At 39.3% G+C, this 18,676-nt stretch overlaps 1 protein-coding gene across 1 annotated transcript; it reads right to left on the bottom strand.

Annotated features, from left to right (window-relative positions):
• Positions 1–10,487: 10,487 nt before the first annotated feature.
• On the bottom strand, positions 10,488–17,095 carry LOC135477025 (sulfotransferase 1C2-like). Its single transcript, XM_064757174.1, has 6 exons — positions 17,041–17,095; positions 15,695–15,862; positions 12,574–12,894; positions 11,932–12,035; positions 11,117–11,300; positions 10,488–10,606 (listed from the first exon to the last, which is right to left on the bottom strand). Exons 1-6 carry the CDS (start codon positions 17,093–17,095, stop codon positions 10,488–10,490), a joined length of 951 nt encoding a protein of 316 aa, XP_064613244.1.
• Positions 17,096–18,676: the final 1,581 nt, after the last annotated feature.

Here is an 18,676-nt window from a genome sequence, read left to right as displayed (position 1 = left end):
TACTCAGGTCACAATACTGACAGTTTTTCACCGAATGACATTTAACTTTTTTTTATCTGTAAAGCGTATTGTTTCTAATAATCGAGATTAGAAAACCAAAAATGACGATCCTGTCTGTGCATTTCGTCAATATAGTTTTGTTATGTTATTTGGAAAGTCCACGTGCTAGAACATGAAGAAACGTATTGTTTACAAGGACATAAGGGAAGCTACACTTGACGAGTGAGCATCGATAAAAGTTGTTCCGTGCTCTTTACTACAGGGGCCGATTGCATCAATGAATGAATGAATGAATGAATGAATGAATGAATGATTAATGGCTTAACGTAACCTAGGCAATATTCCAGCCGTATCGTGTCGACGAATTGCATTAAAGAAAATTGTCCGCATAAGCAACTGTGCGCAAGCGTTCAAAAGATATGTACGACAGGCCCACTTTAATTGTAATAATATACGGCAGATTAATATGGACATGTACTTTGTATATTTCATCTTTGTATATCTACACTTTAAATGTGTACCAAACTGTGTACCAAAATGGCATGCCAAAACAATCGCAAGATATGTATCGTAGGCACACATTAATTGTTACAAACTCGCGGAGACACATTATATGTACATCCATTCCTTGTGTAACTACACTTTAAATGTGTACAATATTGTGTATCTGATATACACATCTTGTTTACGTCGTGAGCTACATAAACACGAGTGTACAATACAGTACGCAGTATTTTTTGACAGTATCTGGCCATTACTTGATTACCAGTAATGTGATTGCTTTGGACGCCGTACTCAAGAATTGTTAATCTATATCACGACGGTCTGTTTTAGTGATGTAGGAAAGCGCTAAATCGCCTCCCTTGGTCAGATATACATGTAAAACACCACCTGACAAAAAGCCACGACCGAAGAGCAGGATTCGAACCTATGATCTTATTGGTGACAGACCTGGTGGTCACAGTGAATCTGTGCTTTAACCACCTGAGCCAGCGAAGATCCCTGAACATTGATCAGTGAAGTGGCAGGTCCCAGCCCAGTTCCGGTCGTAAAATACTAATAAAACCCCCACACGATGACAAGCCTTTATCATAAACCGCCTCCAGACGATGCCATTTCTCAATTGATACAATTGCATGAAATAGCTCATTTTCAGTCGTCTAGTTGAACTCAGCATGTCGACTCGACAATCGCACCATGTGAACAATGCTTAACATACATACAATAAATGATAGAGGTCTAATCCCTTCAAGAAATAAAGGGTCAGCCTCTGCGAAGAATATGTTAAAGATCTAAAAATATTCTCAGGTGTTTCTGATTTCTTTTTTCCTTTGACTATGTCCTGGAGGACTCATAGTTTTCGATTTACAGCCTAATAAAATTAAGTCACTTCAAAAATCTAAAAAAAAGCAATTTTACTGTTTCTCATTCAAATTCTAGACAAAAACCAAAATCGAAATTCCCCCGACGTCAATGCTTGAGGGGCCTTTGTGATTATAAGCGGGGGCCTCCGTGGCTCAGTCGGTTAGCGTGCTAGCGCAGAATAATGATCCAGGAGCCTCTCACCAATGCGATCCCTGTTGGGTCAAGTCCAGCTCATACTGGTTTCCTCTCCGGCAATACGTGAAAAGGTCTGCCAGATACCTGCGGATGGCCGTGTGTTTCCCCCGGGCTCTGCCCGGTTTCTCCCACCATAATGCTGGCCGCGGTTGTTTAAGCGAAATATTCTGCAGACCGGCATAAATCACCAATTGTATATATAAATCAATAAATTAAACTTGGGTGGTGAATTTTGAGACCCAGCTGAGAATGTCACAGACCTTTCCACGTACGGTCGGGGAGGAAGCCAGCATGAGCTGGACTTGAACTCACAGCGACCGTGAGCACGGATGAAACTCAATACATACGAGTTGTGATCCATAACCATCTAAGCTGAGCATAAAGTTTGCTTTCTCATACTCTGTACTTCACCCAGTACCCAAAACAGAAATATCTGTTTAACTTTAGGTTTAATGTTGGCGTCAACACGGACATTCGTACATCAGCCATAAAAAAGTGGACATTAATAATCGCAAGACCAGTTCCAAAAATAGTGTTCAGCACAAACAACAAAAGAACTAAGAAAGTATATACTAGTAAGGTACGAAATTAAAACGGAAGTAAGGAAAGAGAAGCAGTCAACAGTTTTCAGTGATGTTGGGAAGACGCAAGGTATGTTCTAAACAAACGAGTGAAATCAGTATCCAAGTCGTGTACTACGATAAGACTATCGAGATATCTGCAGATAACGTGTAAAAAACTATTTGAAAAGTATATGTATATATTATACCTAATGTTAAAACAGTTAACACAAAAATACAACATTACACTGCTGATTGAACAGGGATAACGACAAGTGTACGGAATCATTACAGATTCTGCAACATGGTTCGTGTGTTCTATATCTACATGACAATCTGGCTCGTAGAAGGTTTTTGAAAGAAAAGACTTATAAACATGACCGGAAAAATAATAGTAAACATACGCAAAGCCTGATGAAGACGCTAATTATACACACACATACGCGCACAAGGCCTGTTTTAATACGACATACCAAGACAATGTGTATATACCAAGTAAATAGGAATCATGCAGGGCCTAACAGTACGGAAAAGGTATGCCCCATAGTCCAAAGAAAACAAAGCCGAACCCATGAAATAACCAGCCCTTTGATCCGTAAATGTCAAATGTATTTTTGAACATTCACAATAATGATTCAAAGCATGTGATTTCTTACAAAGTACCATACATAATAAAAATAGATTTTCATTATACTATAGTTCAAAGCTCGTAAAAATGAAACACAAAAACACCATTGCTTTTGGAGTTTTATCTAGAGCATTCCGTCTAAGACTGTGAAAAACAAGACAAATTAATGCTCTTGAATATGTCACATAATTTAATGCAGCACGTTTTTGTTGTCAATTAAATATGAGAGAGTGAGTGCTTGGGGTTTAACGTCGTACTTAACAATTTTTCAGTCATATGACGACGAAGCCGTCCTCAAGGTACATGTACGTGTAATGTGTCTCCTTGTTGCAGGGCGGATTTCCACCGCTCTTTTATCTAGTGCCGCCTTACTGAGACGACTTACCGAAGGCAAATAAACCGCCCCGCTCGAGCCATTATACTGATACGTGTCAACCAGTCGCTGCACTATCCTCTAAATGCTGAACGCCAAGCGAGGAAGCTACAACTTCTTCTCTTAAAGTCCATTAAATATGGATGTGACGTCACCAATACCTCCGTGTCACTACAAACCACCCTAGAGTCTGGTGTTTCAAAGGCATTTTCCTCGTTTGGAAAAAACAAAAGAAAGCGACCTATTTTCCGGGACAATTTTAATTGTGTTTAATGTGAGATACTCTTTACTTCAGTGTTTGCTCTGCTTTTAAATCATGCATATTTTGGCACAAAGAAAATTATCAATTCGCTTTCAAACCTTATCTACTCACTTTCTCTTCTTCAACAAAAACACAGTCAAATACTGCACTCAAACGACACATGAAGTTAAACTGAACGTTTATTGTACACATTCAGTAACAGCCTGTAATATCAGCTGATCAAAATAAACGCCTTTATGGTGTCAGCTGGAAATGTTCAACGAGATGTAATGATCACTACGATGAAAAACGTCAACAAAATCAATATTGGGTGTAACCTGATGAGACGTAGCAGGACTATTTCTATGATGAAATATTTACGATGGCGTTTAGTTTTGTCTACGGGGCAAAGCGGAGTGTCCGAGGTAAACCACCGAGCTTTGGCGAGTTCTTGGAGAACTTTTCCACGTGTGATACACACCTTAGCGGCTGAATGAGTAGTACTCGACCATGCACGGCCAGCTCACCAGCATTGTATTATACAATAACGTTCTTTGTGCTAGAAAGCATACTGGCATGGCATCCATATTGTTTTTAGTTTTATCGCTTTGTTGAAAACATGGCATGACAAATAGCAAATGCAATATTCCTGATTAACGTAAGCCAGAACCGTAAAATTGAGATAGATTAAAAAAAACTTTTGGTCAATTATCTCGTGAGATCGACTTATTTAAAAAAAAAAACCTATAACAGTTATGTTGTTATTTTTTTTTTATTTTTTTTTCACAACGTCACTATTACGGCTGTGTATTAATCAGTTCTTTAGAATCTGATGCGATCCTTTCTGCCGAAAGTAATAAACATGTTAATGGACTAGGGAAAATGATTATTCAGCAAATATAATTTTCATCATACCGACGACATTACTAGTTTTTCGGGATCAAACTTTACATTTGATCATTTTTAGACGCTTCTGGGAGAAGAACAGTAATTTGTATGGAATAAAGGCACATTTCTGGAATCCCTACAACAATTGTAATCCGTTATAAGGATTTCTATTATTACGGCTACATAGAGGCTCATTTTAATCACTAGCTGCACGAAAACAACTTTAAAATGTGACAAAGTAGAATCCAATTTTATCAACAGTCAAAAGCACAGAAATGCACTTTTGTATCACTGTAGTGGAAGCTCTTTTTAACTTGTCCATCAGCACAAAGTGCATTAGCAGAAAGTCCATTAACAGAAAGTCCATTAGTAGAAAGTCCATCAGCAGAACGTGCATTAGCAGAAAGTCCATTAGTAGAAAGTCCATCAGCAGAACGTGCATTAAAAGAAAGTCCATTAGTAGAAAGTCCATCAGCAGAGCGCGCATTAGCAAAAAGTCCATTAGTAGACGGTCCAGTAGCAGAAAGATGATTAGTAGCAAGTTCATTAGCAAAAAGCCTATTACACTAACAAAATAATCTGTTAATCTTAACAGAAATTCTGTTCCTATTATGTATTATTCTAACATAATATTTTGTCATATTCAACATAATATCCCGTTACGCTAATAGAATTTTTATGTTGAATGAAGGGGCCTCCGTGGCTCAGTCGGTTAGCACGCTAGCGCAGCGTAATGACCCAGGAGCCTCCTACCAATGCGGTCGCTCTGAGTTGCTGGCTTCCTTTCCGGCCGTAAGTGGGAAGGTCTTGCAGCAACCTGCGGATGGTCGTGGGTTTCCCCCCTGGCTGTGGCTGGTTTCCACCCACCGTAATGCTGGCCGCCGTCGTATAAGTGAAATATTCTTGAGTACGGCGTAAAACACCAATCAAATAAATAAATGTTGAATGAATGGAATATGCATGTTATATTTAACAGAACAGTATACTGCAACAGCAGAATGCATTCTATCATCACTCAGACAGCAGCATTTCTGTTAAAATTAAGTTTATTTTTTTGAGTGTAGCTTATCTATTATACAATGCTTTAACTTCACGAACTGTGAAACCAATATGCAAATAGGTATAACTATCCAGTTAAAGTTTAAGGATTTAACACTACAGCGGTGAATGCGCAGCATTCGAAGGATTTGATTTCTGCATTTCAGACCAATTAAAGCCTGGGCCATTGCAGTTGACCTAGATATTTCAAGGCTACGTATACATTGTTGCGTGATGTAGGAATGTAGAAGTACACTGAACATGTAATATGACGTCATACTATTTAAGAAATAATGTTCGCGTCAGGGTAGTCTAACGGTAGTTTTACATCAAATCGATGTGGAAGGATTTATATAAACTCTTCCACATCGATTTGATGCAAAACTACCGATAGACTACCCTGACACGAACATTATTTTTATTCTATTACCTTGGTAGCAGCAAAATGTTTTCCTAATTATAACAATAACGCCATTGCGGTGTAGATTAACAGCAAAAAACGGCCCCACTTTCCCTGATTCGTTGTTTTCGTCCAACCGAACGTTCTAAAGGGCGTGACATAATTCTGGACGAAATCATGATGTGTTTTACAGGGGGTTTTAAAATGAGATGTTAAATATTACGGACGTGCTTCACGACTAGGATAGAATAATAAAAAGAACACGTTTGTTTAGTGGGAAAACAATTCCCACTATAAAAAAAATAGCACTATAAAATAAAACATTTGCAGGGTTGCTTTCATATTGTTCTGCTTTCAGCAAAGACGCTGTTATCAGGGTAGGCTTCGGTAAGATAGGCATGGTGTCAAACAGCGACAACATTGACAGAGAGCCGGTGAGGTCGCTCGTTGCTGGCAGCGGGAGTTCGGGCAGGTTAAAAGTCCCAAACTCTGTCTGACAGAGCTAAAGGAGCTGGAAACCTCTGGCATCAGCAAAACGACAACAAAAGTGGGAACTTAACTGTTTAAACGTAATTAAGGTTTGACTTACATACGAAAAAAATAATAATAATTTGAACACAAAATTAGGTTAACAATAGTTCGATACTGAATTTTATTTGGTTTGCTTGTGTAAATGCTTTGCGGTCGTGTTGTATTCTGTATCAATTTATAAGCACTGGGCAACGAATGTTGAAATAATGGAACACTTCTGTTCACATTTTCCATTCAGTGTTAATTTCTCAACATATGTTGATAAATAATAAAACAATAACAGCATCATAGATATGTGTTTATGCTTTTATTTTAAGTAAGCAAATAAATATATTATAATTTATATGTTCAAGGTATCATGAGGATAAATATGATTTGCGTTTATAGTATTGTGAAATACAATGAATGACTATCACAATTTAAATTTGTGATGACGCAATCTGTACGAAGTTTAATGTACATTAAACCAGCCACGTGGACATGTTTCACTCAGTGCGCCGTGCCAGTTACGTAAAATATACTCTTCAGACTCATGCATAAAGGTCACATGATGTACCAAATTTGAAGATCTGGGTCAACGGCAATATATTGGTGGCAGTCAGACAATGGCGTTTATGGTGAGAAAACATGAGTAAACGGACTGAACATTGTGGGGGATAAAACAACAGTTTAACACGGATAAACATCAAACAAGAATTGGGAGTTGAAAAGGACGATCTGCAGCTATTCCGCTATCCTGAGGATGTAAAGCTGATGTGAACTGTTCTGTTATTTATTGTTGCAACCCTCCAAAACTTTGAGGCGTGATTGAAAACTGGGATTTTGCCATTTAGATGGTATTGCTGCTGTTACGTGTGACATTACAGTCGACAGCGCCGGGCATTTGCACTGGGAGTGGCGTGACTGACATGGGAGTATTTTCACTCAACGGCCTTTTCACTTACAGCATTTTCTGATAACACACTTGAAGCATGCAGGATATTGCTGATTTCACGGCGTTTTGAAACAGACGGTTTGGTGACATAACTCCGTACACTGGATTCGTTGCGGTGGCCCGTCAAAGATATAACGTCCATCACAGAAACCCCGCCATCAGCAAGAACTGTGGCTGTCGTAGCCCGGACAAAGTGATTCGTGTACCGGCGGTTAAGTTTTGCATCGCGGGAATTATCAGACATCATGGATCCGATCGTTTTGTTACCCATTGGTTGATTGGTAGATCTGTGGCTGTTGTAGCCCGGACGCAGTGATTCGTGTACCAGCAGTTAAGTTTTGCATCGCGGCAAATATCAGACATCATGGATCCGATCGTTTTGTTACCCATTGGTTGATTGGTAGATCTGTGGCTGTTGTAGCCCGGACGCAGTGATTCGTGTACCAGCAGTTAAGTTTTGCATCGCGGCAAATATCAGACATCATGGATCCGATCGTTTTGTTACCCATTGGTTGATTGGTAGATCTGTGGCTGTTGTAGCCCGGACGCAGTGATTCGTGTACCAGCAGTTAAGTTTTGCATCGCGGCAAATATCAGACATCATGGATCCGATCGTTTTGTTACCCATTGGTTGATTGGTAGATCTGTGGCTGTTGTAGCCCGGACGCAGTGATTCGTGTACCAGCAGTTAAGTTTTGCATCGCGGCAAATATCAGACATCATGGATCCGATCGTTTTGTTACCCATTGGTTGATTGCCATACCATGGTTGGTGGTCAACTGGGACGTTTAGGAGAGGCCGCTCAAAGAAAGACTCGCAGGAAGAATTATCAGGTCCATGTGTAAAAAAAAAAAAAAAAACTTTTCGTGAAACCATTATTATCTCTTATTGTGTAGCAGTGAAATGTCCCTATGAGCTTTAAATTATCTGTAACCTGATATTTGTCTCCTTTAAAATAAACGTTCGCTCCGACAGAAAAAATAGCCATTTTGTTACTTTGTGTATATTTGTCGTCTGCTTTATTCAGTGTAAACAACAACCTCTATCCACCCATAGAACTACAATAGACCCGTCCAGAAGTCAAACGCTTCTGTCTCGTGATTGGGGTATCTAACGACGTAGATAATGTTCACTTGGCACAATGCCAAGCAGTGCGTTGTATGTAATAAAAAGGAATCGAAGGGTAATAGAATTTATACTTGCACACGGCCCGCAACTAACAGGGGGGTAGAATATTATTCAAGATATAATATAGAGGGATTTTTTTCTTGTTTTCTTTAAACGGATTTATATGCTTAAATTTCTACGAGGTCGTACTGGCTCCTTCTTCTGTGGTACTTGGGCAGGTCTGCTACCAACACGCGGATAGTTGTGGGTTTTTTCCGGGACTCAGTCCTGTTTCCTCCACCATAACACTGGCCGCCGTCGTACAAGTGAAATATTCTTGAGTACGGTGTAAAACAAGGACTTTTTCTGAGTTTGTGTGTGTGTGTGTGTTTTTTTTTCTTTCGTTTTTTTAGAGTTCTGAAAATACCATTAAATCCCATTAAAGCATTGATCAACACTGAACAGTGTGATTGCATGCTCGCGAAATTTTATGATCTTCTTCATGTCGTGTTCTGACGAGGACACCACTAGTCAAATATACTCACATAAATCCACAAAATCTATATCGTTTTTCAGTGTGTTGTCCAATCGGTTGAATTATCTTCATACACAAAAGGAAAGAATCAGTGTTGTTTCCAGGAAAAGAAGAAAGAAAAACAACTTAACTGCGGCCTTGAGAAAAATTACATTTGGAATATGAGGCCATAATTACATCTGATCATGATCGTGCACTTCCTGTACAGTTCACTGGAAACATTTCCTACTAAATGTCCGCGTGACGCAAATTCTATAATTGCGATTCCAAGAATCCGCTGTTTTCTGAAGTGGAGCGTCAACGTTAGGAATAGTCGATCATATATCCTGTCATCGATGTTAATTATTCACTGGATTAGTTGTAAAACGGAGGTGTTCGAGGAAATAGTCTTAATTACTATCTTCAAGAAAAACGCAATGTGCTGAGCTGTGTTATGTGTCTACAGTATATATCATAAGGCTTCCGTAATTGTCCCGACAGGAGTTACACCTCGTAGCCTCATGATAAACTGTCAAATGTCTATATACCAACGTGGAAATTATAGCTTGAATTAGGCCAATGAAAGATCAAATAAACATTTCACAGAAATAATTATATACGCCAGAAATAATGTACAAAAAGTGGTTGTAAATTGCAAATATAGGTATCTCAAGCGAACAACTTATATAATGTATTCAAACGTTTCAGGTCAGTCATGTGTTGTTTTTCAGAGTGGGATATTACACGAGTGGGAGTGTGCCAGCCTTACACCGAAATATCTCGATTTAAAAATCCAAAAGTGCAACCGTACTTTTTGGAATACAAATATACGAGAAGACTAATTTAAAAACCCAAAATATAACCTTCTGGAACAGAAATATGCAAAAAGATCCGAAAAGAAAACTAAAATGAAACGTACTCTTTGGAGCGCAAATACACAGAAAGATCTACTCATTTAAGGGCCCTAAAAATGAATCCAGTCTTTTGAAACTCACATATACGGAAAGGAGTCTCAATTTATGAAGCCAAAGATGAAACGGTACTTTTGCAACACAAATATTCAGAAAAATCCCTATTTAAGAGCGCAGAAAGGAGGATAATAGCAGTCATTAGGCAGAAAAAACCTAAGGTGTTAAATCCGACAGAGCAAAACCGTACCTTACTCCTTCATCATGAGAAACAAGTCAAAAGTTTTACTGCATGACAACTGCAATTTATTTCAGTTGCTTCAAACGAGATTTCACGAAAATGTACTAAGTGGCAATCTGATCAATATATTTATTATGATGATTTTATTCTTGTGCCATCTTGCCCAGTATATGGTTATACCTCGTTTATATATACAGTTGAGTTTTGTTGATATGTCAACAGTAACACATGAACGATGCAAAAATGTCCAAAGTATAAATTCTGATATTTTGCTACATAAGCCTATTATTACAGTCTGCTTTGTTCACATATCTCCACATACAGGCATTTGTAAGTGAATAATAAAAGAGGCTTGATACAACCTAAATGATCTAATATTTCCACCAAAAAGTGCGCTTTGGGAGTCATAATTTTAGGTCACTTATTCTCATATCCTCGGCTTTTGTTGATATTTGATCCTGTATGTTCGGCTATCCTCTGCTACAGCCGAGGTCAGTTTCAAGGACCTCCGCTACAACTGAAGTCAGTTCCCGCATCCTCCGTTACAGCTCAGATTGGGTCCACCTACGCCAACAGAACGTCCTCGTTAAACAGCGTGGAGCCTTTCATTCTACGCTCGTATTCTTCATTAAATCTCTCGCTCTGGGCAACAGTAAACCAGTTCTTCCAATCTCCTACAACGCCTTTGAGTAAAACAAACAAAAAAAACGAGTTGTAAATAGGTTTCCAGTTACGTGTCATTACATGCATTAAATTCACTCTTCAACATTTTGCCACATATATTCAGGTAATGACCTTTAGCCCTGGTGTGGAGAAAGGCAAGGGTAACTGTCCACACGTGGATACGGAAGAATACGAGGCGCAAGGCGCCGAGGACTTTGTTATCCACGAATACACAATTACGAGGTCTTTGTCCCTCCTAAACGGCTGGATTAGTGTTACGGTTAGTGGTGGGAGGGAGAAGGCATACGAATTGCGCAGAGAGCACGGGGGGGGGGGGGGGGGCTATGTTTTAGCTATGATTCTTTATGTGTGGCAACATGTCGAAGAAAAGCTTTAACAAAGTAAGACTGCTGTAATTTTCCTCAGAGAGAAATTACGGTTTCTGAATACGATGACGTCACTACAACCGTTTAAATGCAGTAAACGACAGATTTTTCTTCCTCAGTTGGTTTATTTTGATGCAAACTTACCTTTTCTGTACAGCTTGGAGTAATGCTCATTCGAAACTCGGTTTTTGAGAATATCGGATTTGAGTTCAAACTTTCCGGCTTTCATTTTACTGAAGGAGACTGCGTCGGCGATAGAGGAGATCAAACTGTCATCCCGGTCAAGTTCCAGAAACTCGGATATCTTCTTTATGCTGGTAATTGGATCCTGCAATAAAACAGTCTTGCCTATATTTTGTCTATTTATATGGTGTTTTTATTCATTACTCCGTTAAATAACTTCATTACTGATAGAATATGCGGTTGAAGCGCTGGTTCGCAACGGCTATCACGCGCAGTTCATATACGTGAACAATTATTGATCACGGCGTTAAACACGAAATAAAGAAAAAAATTTTTTCTTAATTTTGCCAGCTGATACGTCAAATAACACACTGATACGTCAAATTACACACTGATACGTCAACTAACACACTGTCAAATCGATCGTCAAGATAATCAGCCGCTACACTACATTCTTTACAGGTGTCTTTTCAGCTGAGCCGCCTCGTGTACGTCTTTACATTTTAGACTAAAGTTGCATGGCTTTGCCCCGTTCCTCTCATAATAATGCTGGCCGTCGAGGCACAAGTGAAATATTCTTGAGTACCACGATCAAATACCGATCAAATAAATAAATGGAATAAATTTGATCAGGTGTTTTCTGACGTACTGATAACGTAGTTAACGGTCAAAACTCATGAAAGATTTCACAGTAACGCTTACGGCGTTTTCTGTTTCTTTTGGATATATACGGGCAGAAATATATGCTTTGAATAATATGTAGGATTGTAACATACCAGTTTGAGCTCTTCATAGCTCATCATTAGGCCACAAATATCGGGGTTGTTTTTGAAAAACTCTTCATATTTGAGTTCAAATGTCATCCAATTCCCAGCTTGAACTGAAAGAAATATATTACCATCAGATGTTAAATTCATTCCCTTATGTTTACAGATGTTGGGACACAGTTCATGTGAAGAAAAATTCCGTTCAACCTGAATTTCCTCGAAAGTCATTGGGACTAACGCGTGAACACGAGTCTGTCTGATAATATGGAAATCTCCATCTATTTTAAACCTGATGTCTTCTTATAAAGATCCCAAGCCTAAAAGTATTGATAATGGATTCATAACGCGTGTTGTTCTTATTTCCTAATATGCAGTTTAGGATACGTGTTAACGTCTCATTATCTTAGTAGGATGGGGTGGGGTGGGGAGGGGGCTTTAAATAAGTCTTTCTAAGGCCCAAGCGGTCTGTCCTAAACTTAAACACACTGCTTTGATGGCTGTAAAAAAACAAATAACCATAATATTTGTTTTAGAATTAAATGTAGTTTAATTCAAATCCTTTGAAGTTGGGATTGTTGGAAACCAGAGAAGCCCCTCCAAAAAATGTATATCCAAGAATGTTTACGGTATAGAATGCTCATTCTCACATACCTTGACCTTTCATTGCCAACTCGAAGAATCCCGAAAACTTCCCGTCATATCCAAGGTAACTTTTAGAATTGATCGCGTGATTGTATAGTGACACCATAGTATCTTTGGGATTTCGGTAAAGATGGATGAACTTGCACTTCCGGTTTTTGTAAGTAACCGGAAGGAGCTCTGGTACTAAATGGCTGTTGATAACTCGGTCTGATTTGTTGGCGACATCGTTCCAGAAGAACATTTCCAGATATTCCGCTTCTTTTTCACTGTTGATGTATTCTGCTGAGCCACGTTTAAGCATGTGGACGACTTCCCAGATGAAGTGTGTGCCTGATAATACAGAGAAAACACCTGAAATAACACTTCGCCAGCAAAATACATGCATATAATTGTTATCACAAATCTGTCATACGTCGAGAACCCCGAGGCATTTCGTTCTCCATTTAGAATCCGTTCTCTGTCCAAGGTAAATACACATAAGTGAGAAAATCTTCACTGTATGTATAAGAGGCCAGCAGCACACATGTAAATTTTACTCTTGGTTTCAAAGATTCTGTGTAGCTTACGGTAAATGGAATTGTACTAATGTACCTTCCATTTAGGCAATTACATTTCTGTTCGGGAAAAACTGATGAACAATCAATTTTTGTTGTTTTTTTTTTGGACTATGGTTCCAGAATACTTTCTTTTTTATTGCTAACTTAAGCCAGACCAATTTTAATTGTTGCTTTATGAGCGGAATAAATCTTTTATCAATGTCGTTGGAGTGTATAAAAATTAAAATTAAAAATCTATCATGTAATTTGTGGTAAATATGAACAATCTTTGGTCATTTTTCCTACTGAAGGCATGTTTACATATTCATATAGCCTTAAATTGCCATAGCAAAATTGTACTGCCTCACTTCCTACATGCGAGGAAGCTATCAGTTTTGTTAACCAACAACTCGCTCCTTGTGAATGAGTAGATGCTTTATTAATGAAATGGAGATATGAAGTCATATGATGATCACAAGGTGTCGAGGTGATAAGAAGATAAAAAGCTACAATGAAGGAGAAACAACCTTCGTTAGGTATTTTCGACATACAGTTCATTTGTGTTACAAAATAAGGGCCTTTCACTAATAGCTGGAATGTAATGTATTACTACGCCCCGACAGAGGTATAATTAGATGAAAGTACAACGGAACACGTGCTTATAGAGCTAACAGCACTTTTAACGAAATGGCGCTAACAAAGAAGGTATATCGTGATTAGATATATAATTGCAGACACCCTTTGAATGGTATTTACGCAAGCATGTGTTGTAATACAGTAAACTACCAGAATACTTTAAAATTTGGTCTGAACACATTCAATTTCGATATCAACAACAACATATGAAAATCACGGAAGTTTGTTCTATTTCGTTCATAGTCAACTCACACTGTGAGCAGCTACACATGTACGGGGAATCTGAAGGGATTCCAGTCCGTGACACAAGGTTTGTGTCGTCTGTGTTCAGGGCTGAACGTCTCATCCGGTTGCAAACTGCTTGCCGTGCCAACATTCCAGACACGGAATATACCAAGGAATATACCGTGGCGTTACAAAAATTTTCATATTTACTTTTATTACATTTTTTTATATTTCATTGTCGGTTCACCCGTAAAAAGTAAAATGCCTGGTGTATTCAGTATGGTGTTTCAGTGACACTGAGTCATCAGATGCAAATTTATAGACACCACAGTGAAATAATCGTTAAAATAATAAAAGAGGAAAATTTCTGTGAAACACAGTGAAATGATGCTTCTTGTGTTGTTCTTATGTGTGGTTGAGCTTTTTGTCTGACTAACTATTTAGACTGGGGGAATTTGAAAGTTGAGGTTATCGTAAAGTCATGTCAGTTCACTGATGAATCAGCTTAACTTTTCACTTGGAGCATCTGAGAAGGGGCTCACTGACTAACAAAAAGACAAACCTAGGCCGAATTTCACGAACTTACGAGCTCGCAACTACCAGGGTGAGGTAATGCCTACAGTACTGGTTGCCGTGGTAGTAAAGTGAACTTAACGTTAAGAGTGCTTCATGAAATCGGCCCCTAGCCTATACAACTACCTTGACTGGTACACGCATATATAATATATCTCCTGTAAATAATCATTAATTTTCAGATGAAGAAAAGCAAAATCTAAAAAATATATATATAAAGTGTAACGGTCATCTATGTAACATAAATGACGTTGAACGTTTAATCCAAGTCGTTCTGTCCCTGAATTTAACATTTTTATGTTTAATAGATCAGTCATTGAGTAGGAATTTGTGTGCGGTGTCATTTATGTAATGTAACCGATTCCTCAGATCAAGTAATAAAGCCAGCCAGATCCGTGCAAAGGTTTTGCAGAATGCTAAAGCATGCGGACGATTTCCCATTTGATGTGCGTGCCAGATAACACAGGGGAAAAAACATGAAATAACTGCTCGCTGGCAACATATATACATGTAACTGTTGTGGTTTCATTGAAGTTTTATTACACTCACAACAGGGCCTTCTGATTTGAAACGGATTATGTTCTTTAGAAGTTGGGAGCCTGTACGTGGAAACAGACATTCGTATGCCAACCGTCAACCAATAAGGACGTTCGTGGTCAGCAATCGCAAGGCCAGTTCCCCTAAATCATGTATAACACAAACCACCAAAGAACTAAGAAAGTATATATATTACGAAAACAGGATGGAATCTTGCGAAGAGAAGTTGTGAACAGTTTTCAATGATGTTAGGAAGATGTATGTATCTCGGTTGCGCTTTGATTGCAACTGTTCATATATGCCACGTGGCGATGTAATTCAGCATAATGAATATACTGCCCCTGGCCCCCAGGTTAAGTGGAATTAGACGCAATTAAGAAGCTCACATCTCCATCATTAATCTGGCCTCGATAAGGAAAAAATTATGAAACGAAAAATCATGACAACATCTGTCCTCTGGCAGTTTTTTTTTTCCAACTTATCCAGACAAATTTTGCGACATACTTCTGTCCTCTTGGCCTCTTTTTTACGTCTATACACAGTACCAGACTTCATGTCCACTTGAATCATATACATGCGATTAAAGAAATCCAAGAAGCAGAAACATGACCTGGGTGCGTTACCTGATCGTGGATATGTCGTCACGATGACGTCATCATCTTTGAACTGAAAATCTTTGATTTGACGAAAGTTCTCTTGAAGTCCTTTAATTGGAAACATGACGGCGTCTCCAACGGCCAAGAGTGGAAGAATCTGTCCATCAGGGTCGGTAAATTCAAGTCTTCGGATTTCTGAAATATCAAGGGGGTTAAAAGTTTATTCCAGCACATTAAGAGAATGTCCAGTGCCCGCTTAGACCCTTGAAGCTCAGCGATCCTTCCTTGTCTAATCCCTGTTGTTCACTTCAGTACAGTTAACGTGTTGAAGAGTTGAAATTTTGGAAGAAAGCGTTTTACATTTCCTGCATTGTAAATTCTCCTTGACCCTAAACTGCGTGTATTTGGCGAAGGGAGAGGGGCGGGGTGGGGGGCGTATATGGGCCACCACTTGAAAATTGGAAGAAGGGGGCGGCCGGTTCCCTGTCAACCACCGGTTTCGAGGCCATGACTATTTTGTTGCGGATGACAGGCTCTTTCTTGTCTGTTAGGCTTTAAGCTTTTCAGCGGATCTACTAGATTATCATTCATTTGTCGCCCCGTTCGTTTCCCCCCAGTTTTTGGTTCCTGAATGCATATCAACGTTAATACTGTACATGCGCCATGCTGTTTTTATTCAGGATTATTTGTCTTCATTCGGTCACATGGCAGTTTTATGACATTTCAGTAACTGGGCCTCAGTCTACTGTATATCAGTGTTTGGCATAAGACAAACATTATCTATTCGCATAACATCTACAAATATACTTTCTTTGACCCAATACCATGCTTGATTCTCGATTGCCATTGGCTGATCAGACGGGTCAAAATGTTGACATACACTTGCCACAGCTGCAGGTCCACACAGGGTATATGAATCACATCGGGGGTTTAAATGTTATAGACCCTGCGCACTGGAATTATCACGCAGGATTATAATAAGGGGGATAACTCAGTTCGGCCTACTGTCGTCTGCTGGGGTTGTCTGTCGCTCAAATGGAGGATAACGTCGATGTGTCTACAGGTGACAAGAACAGATCTGCATGGCATACCAGAAAAGAATTGCTAGAAGTTATTCCAGAGTCTACAAAAATGTGTAATTCAACCGAGGCGAGATTATTTCGCGAATACTTCCTCTAAAAACAACAAGATGTGGCATACGACCTCGTGAGTCTTAATGAAGCTATATTGCACTTTTAAATTAACTGTTGCAAAGAACACCGTACTCATTTCAAAACAAATTCCCTAGAATGTTCCCGGTAAGGATTAAATCGCTATCTGAAAGCTACATCCCACCGTAAGAAATTTGACATCATGAGAGACCCTGTATGTACCGATGCAAATGAGATGTTCAGGAGAGCCGAAAATGAACTGGAACAACATGGCCATGGCCAACAACCCATTACCCTGTCATGTGTAAAGCTGACAGGAAGAAGATTTATTCCTCCATACACCTCAGTCCCAAAACCCCTGATTGGTTATTAAATAAATTTGTGTTTGACATGAGGCCACCTGAAAACGTGGAAGAGATGACTAAGACCACATCTGCAGTGAAAGTGGACGGTACCACTGGACCAAAACACGTATCTAAGACTGTGGACGAACTGATAAGTCTTAGAGCTTGTGACAAAGATGATGTTTCTGGTTTCATGCCAGAAGAACCAGACTCGCCCATGTGCCCTGTGGCTTCACTTCAAACACATATCGCTAAACTGCATCCCGATCAGGAGAGGTTCTGACAGTAGACAAAGATTTCATTTCTGGATGAAGAAACTGTCTGGTTTACCAGGAAACCACTGGTGAAGGACACCCTAGCACGCTTCATGTCAAAACTGAGTGAACACTGTAATTTGTGCCAAATATATACAAATCATAGCATCCGTGCCACAGGGGCCACGATACTTTCAAGTTCAACTTCAGCGGTTGAGAAGTTATGGCGGTCACGGGTCACAAAAGTGTGACGAGCGTTGTTGTGTATCCGCGTGTATCCGAGGGTGAAAATTTGGTATTTGTTAAAGCCATGACTGCTGGTATGTTATCAACAAAACCTAGTGTGCCTATCTCTGGAATACAAACTCCTGTAATACTTCCCACTACTGTAACTGTCAGTCCATCATCAACAAAACCTAGACTATCTAGCTCTGTCATGTCAGGCCCAGTCATACTTCCCGCTACTGTAACTACCAGTTCATCGGCATCCAATCTACAGTCAGCATTCGCTAGGCCAAGTGACTTCGTCTCTGATGATGCAGTAGTTCACCCCTTACCTGTAACCTCGATGGAGAAGATATGTATGGAGATATTGATTTTGATCTGGAGAGCATGCTGTGCGATTATAAAGACTTAGGTGAAATGCAACCGCAGACCAAGAGAGTTATAAACTTGTCTCAGGCCAATAGCAGAGATAACGACCCAGTTTTTAACAACTGCGTTTTTTTCTGGTCCAGTTAGTTTTATCATTAAGAAATAGACATAGTAAATTCAACTTGCAGTTTGTTTTCTAGACGAAAGCCCAAGATAAAAGTTTCTTGTGTATAGGCCCCCTATGAGTTCTCTGCTAGGTCGACATAATTATAAATTCAACTTATCAGCAGTGTGTTTTGTAGACAAAGGCCCAAGACAAGGGCTACTTGTAGGCCTATATAGGCTTTGTCGATAGTTACTACATCCATCCTTGTCTGCCACGCGAAAGGCCTACATATACGAAAGGCCTACATGTACATTTCCCTGCGGTTCAGGGTTAAAATTTCACAGCCCGAGTTTAAATTCGGATAGACCCTTCTTAACATGCGGATAAATTAGAATAGACTAGGTAGGCATTTGCCGTATGTACATACACTAAAGGTATATACAGACCACAAAAGACTAAACTTTGGAATGTTGGGCACGAAAAAGATAGAAAAGACTTTCGTGTCCACATCGAAACGCTTGTAACAACGATTCAATCAAGTAACAAAGCAGTTTGACCAC

This window comes from Liolophura sinensis, chromosome 10 (genome assembly GCF_032854445.1).
Source record: "Liolophura sinensis isolate JHLJ2023 chromosome 10, CUHK_Ljap_v2, whole genome shotgun sequence".
Lineage (NCBI taxonomy): Eukaryota > Metazoa > Mollusca > Polyplacophora > Chitonida > Chitonidae > Liolophura > Liolophura sinensis.
This window is presented reverse-complemented; position numbering and strand designations above follow the sequence as displayed.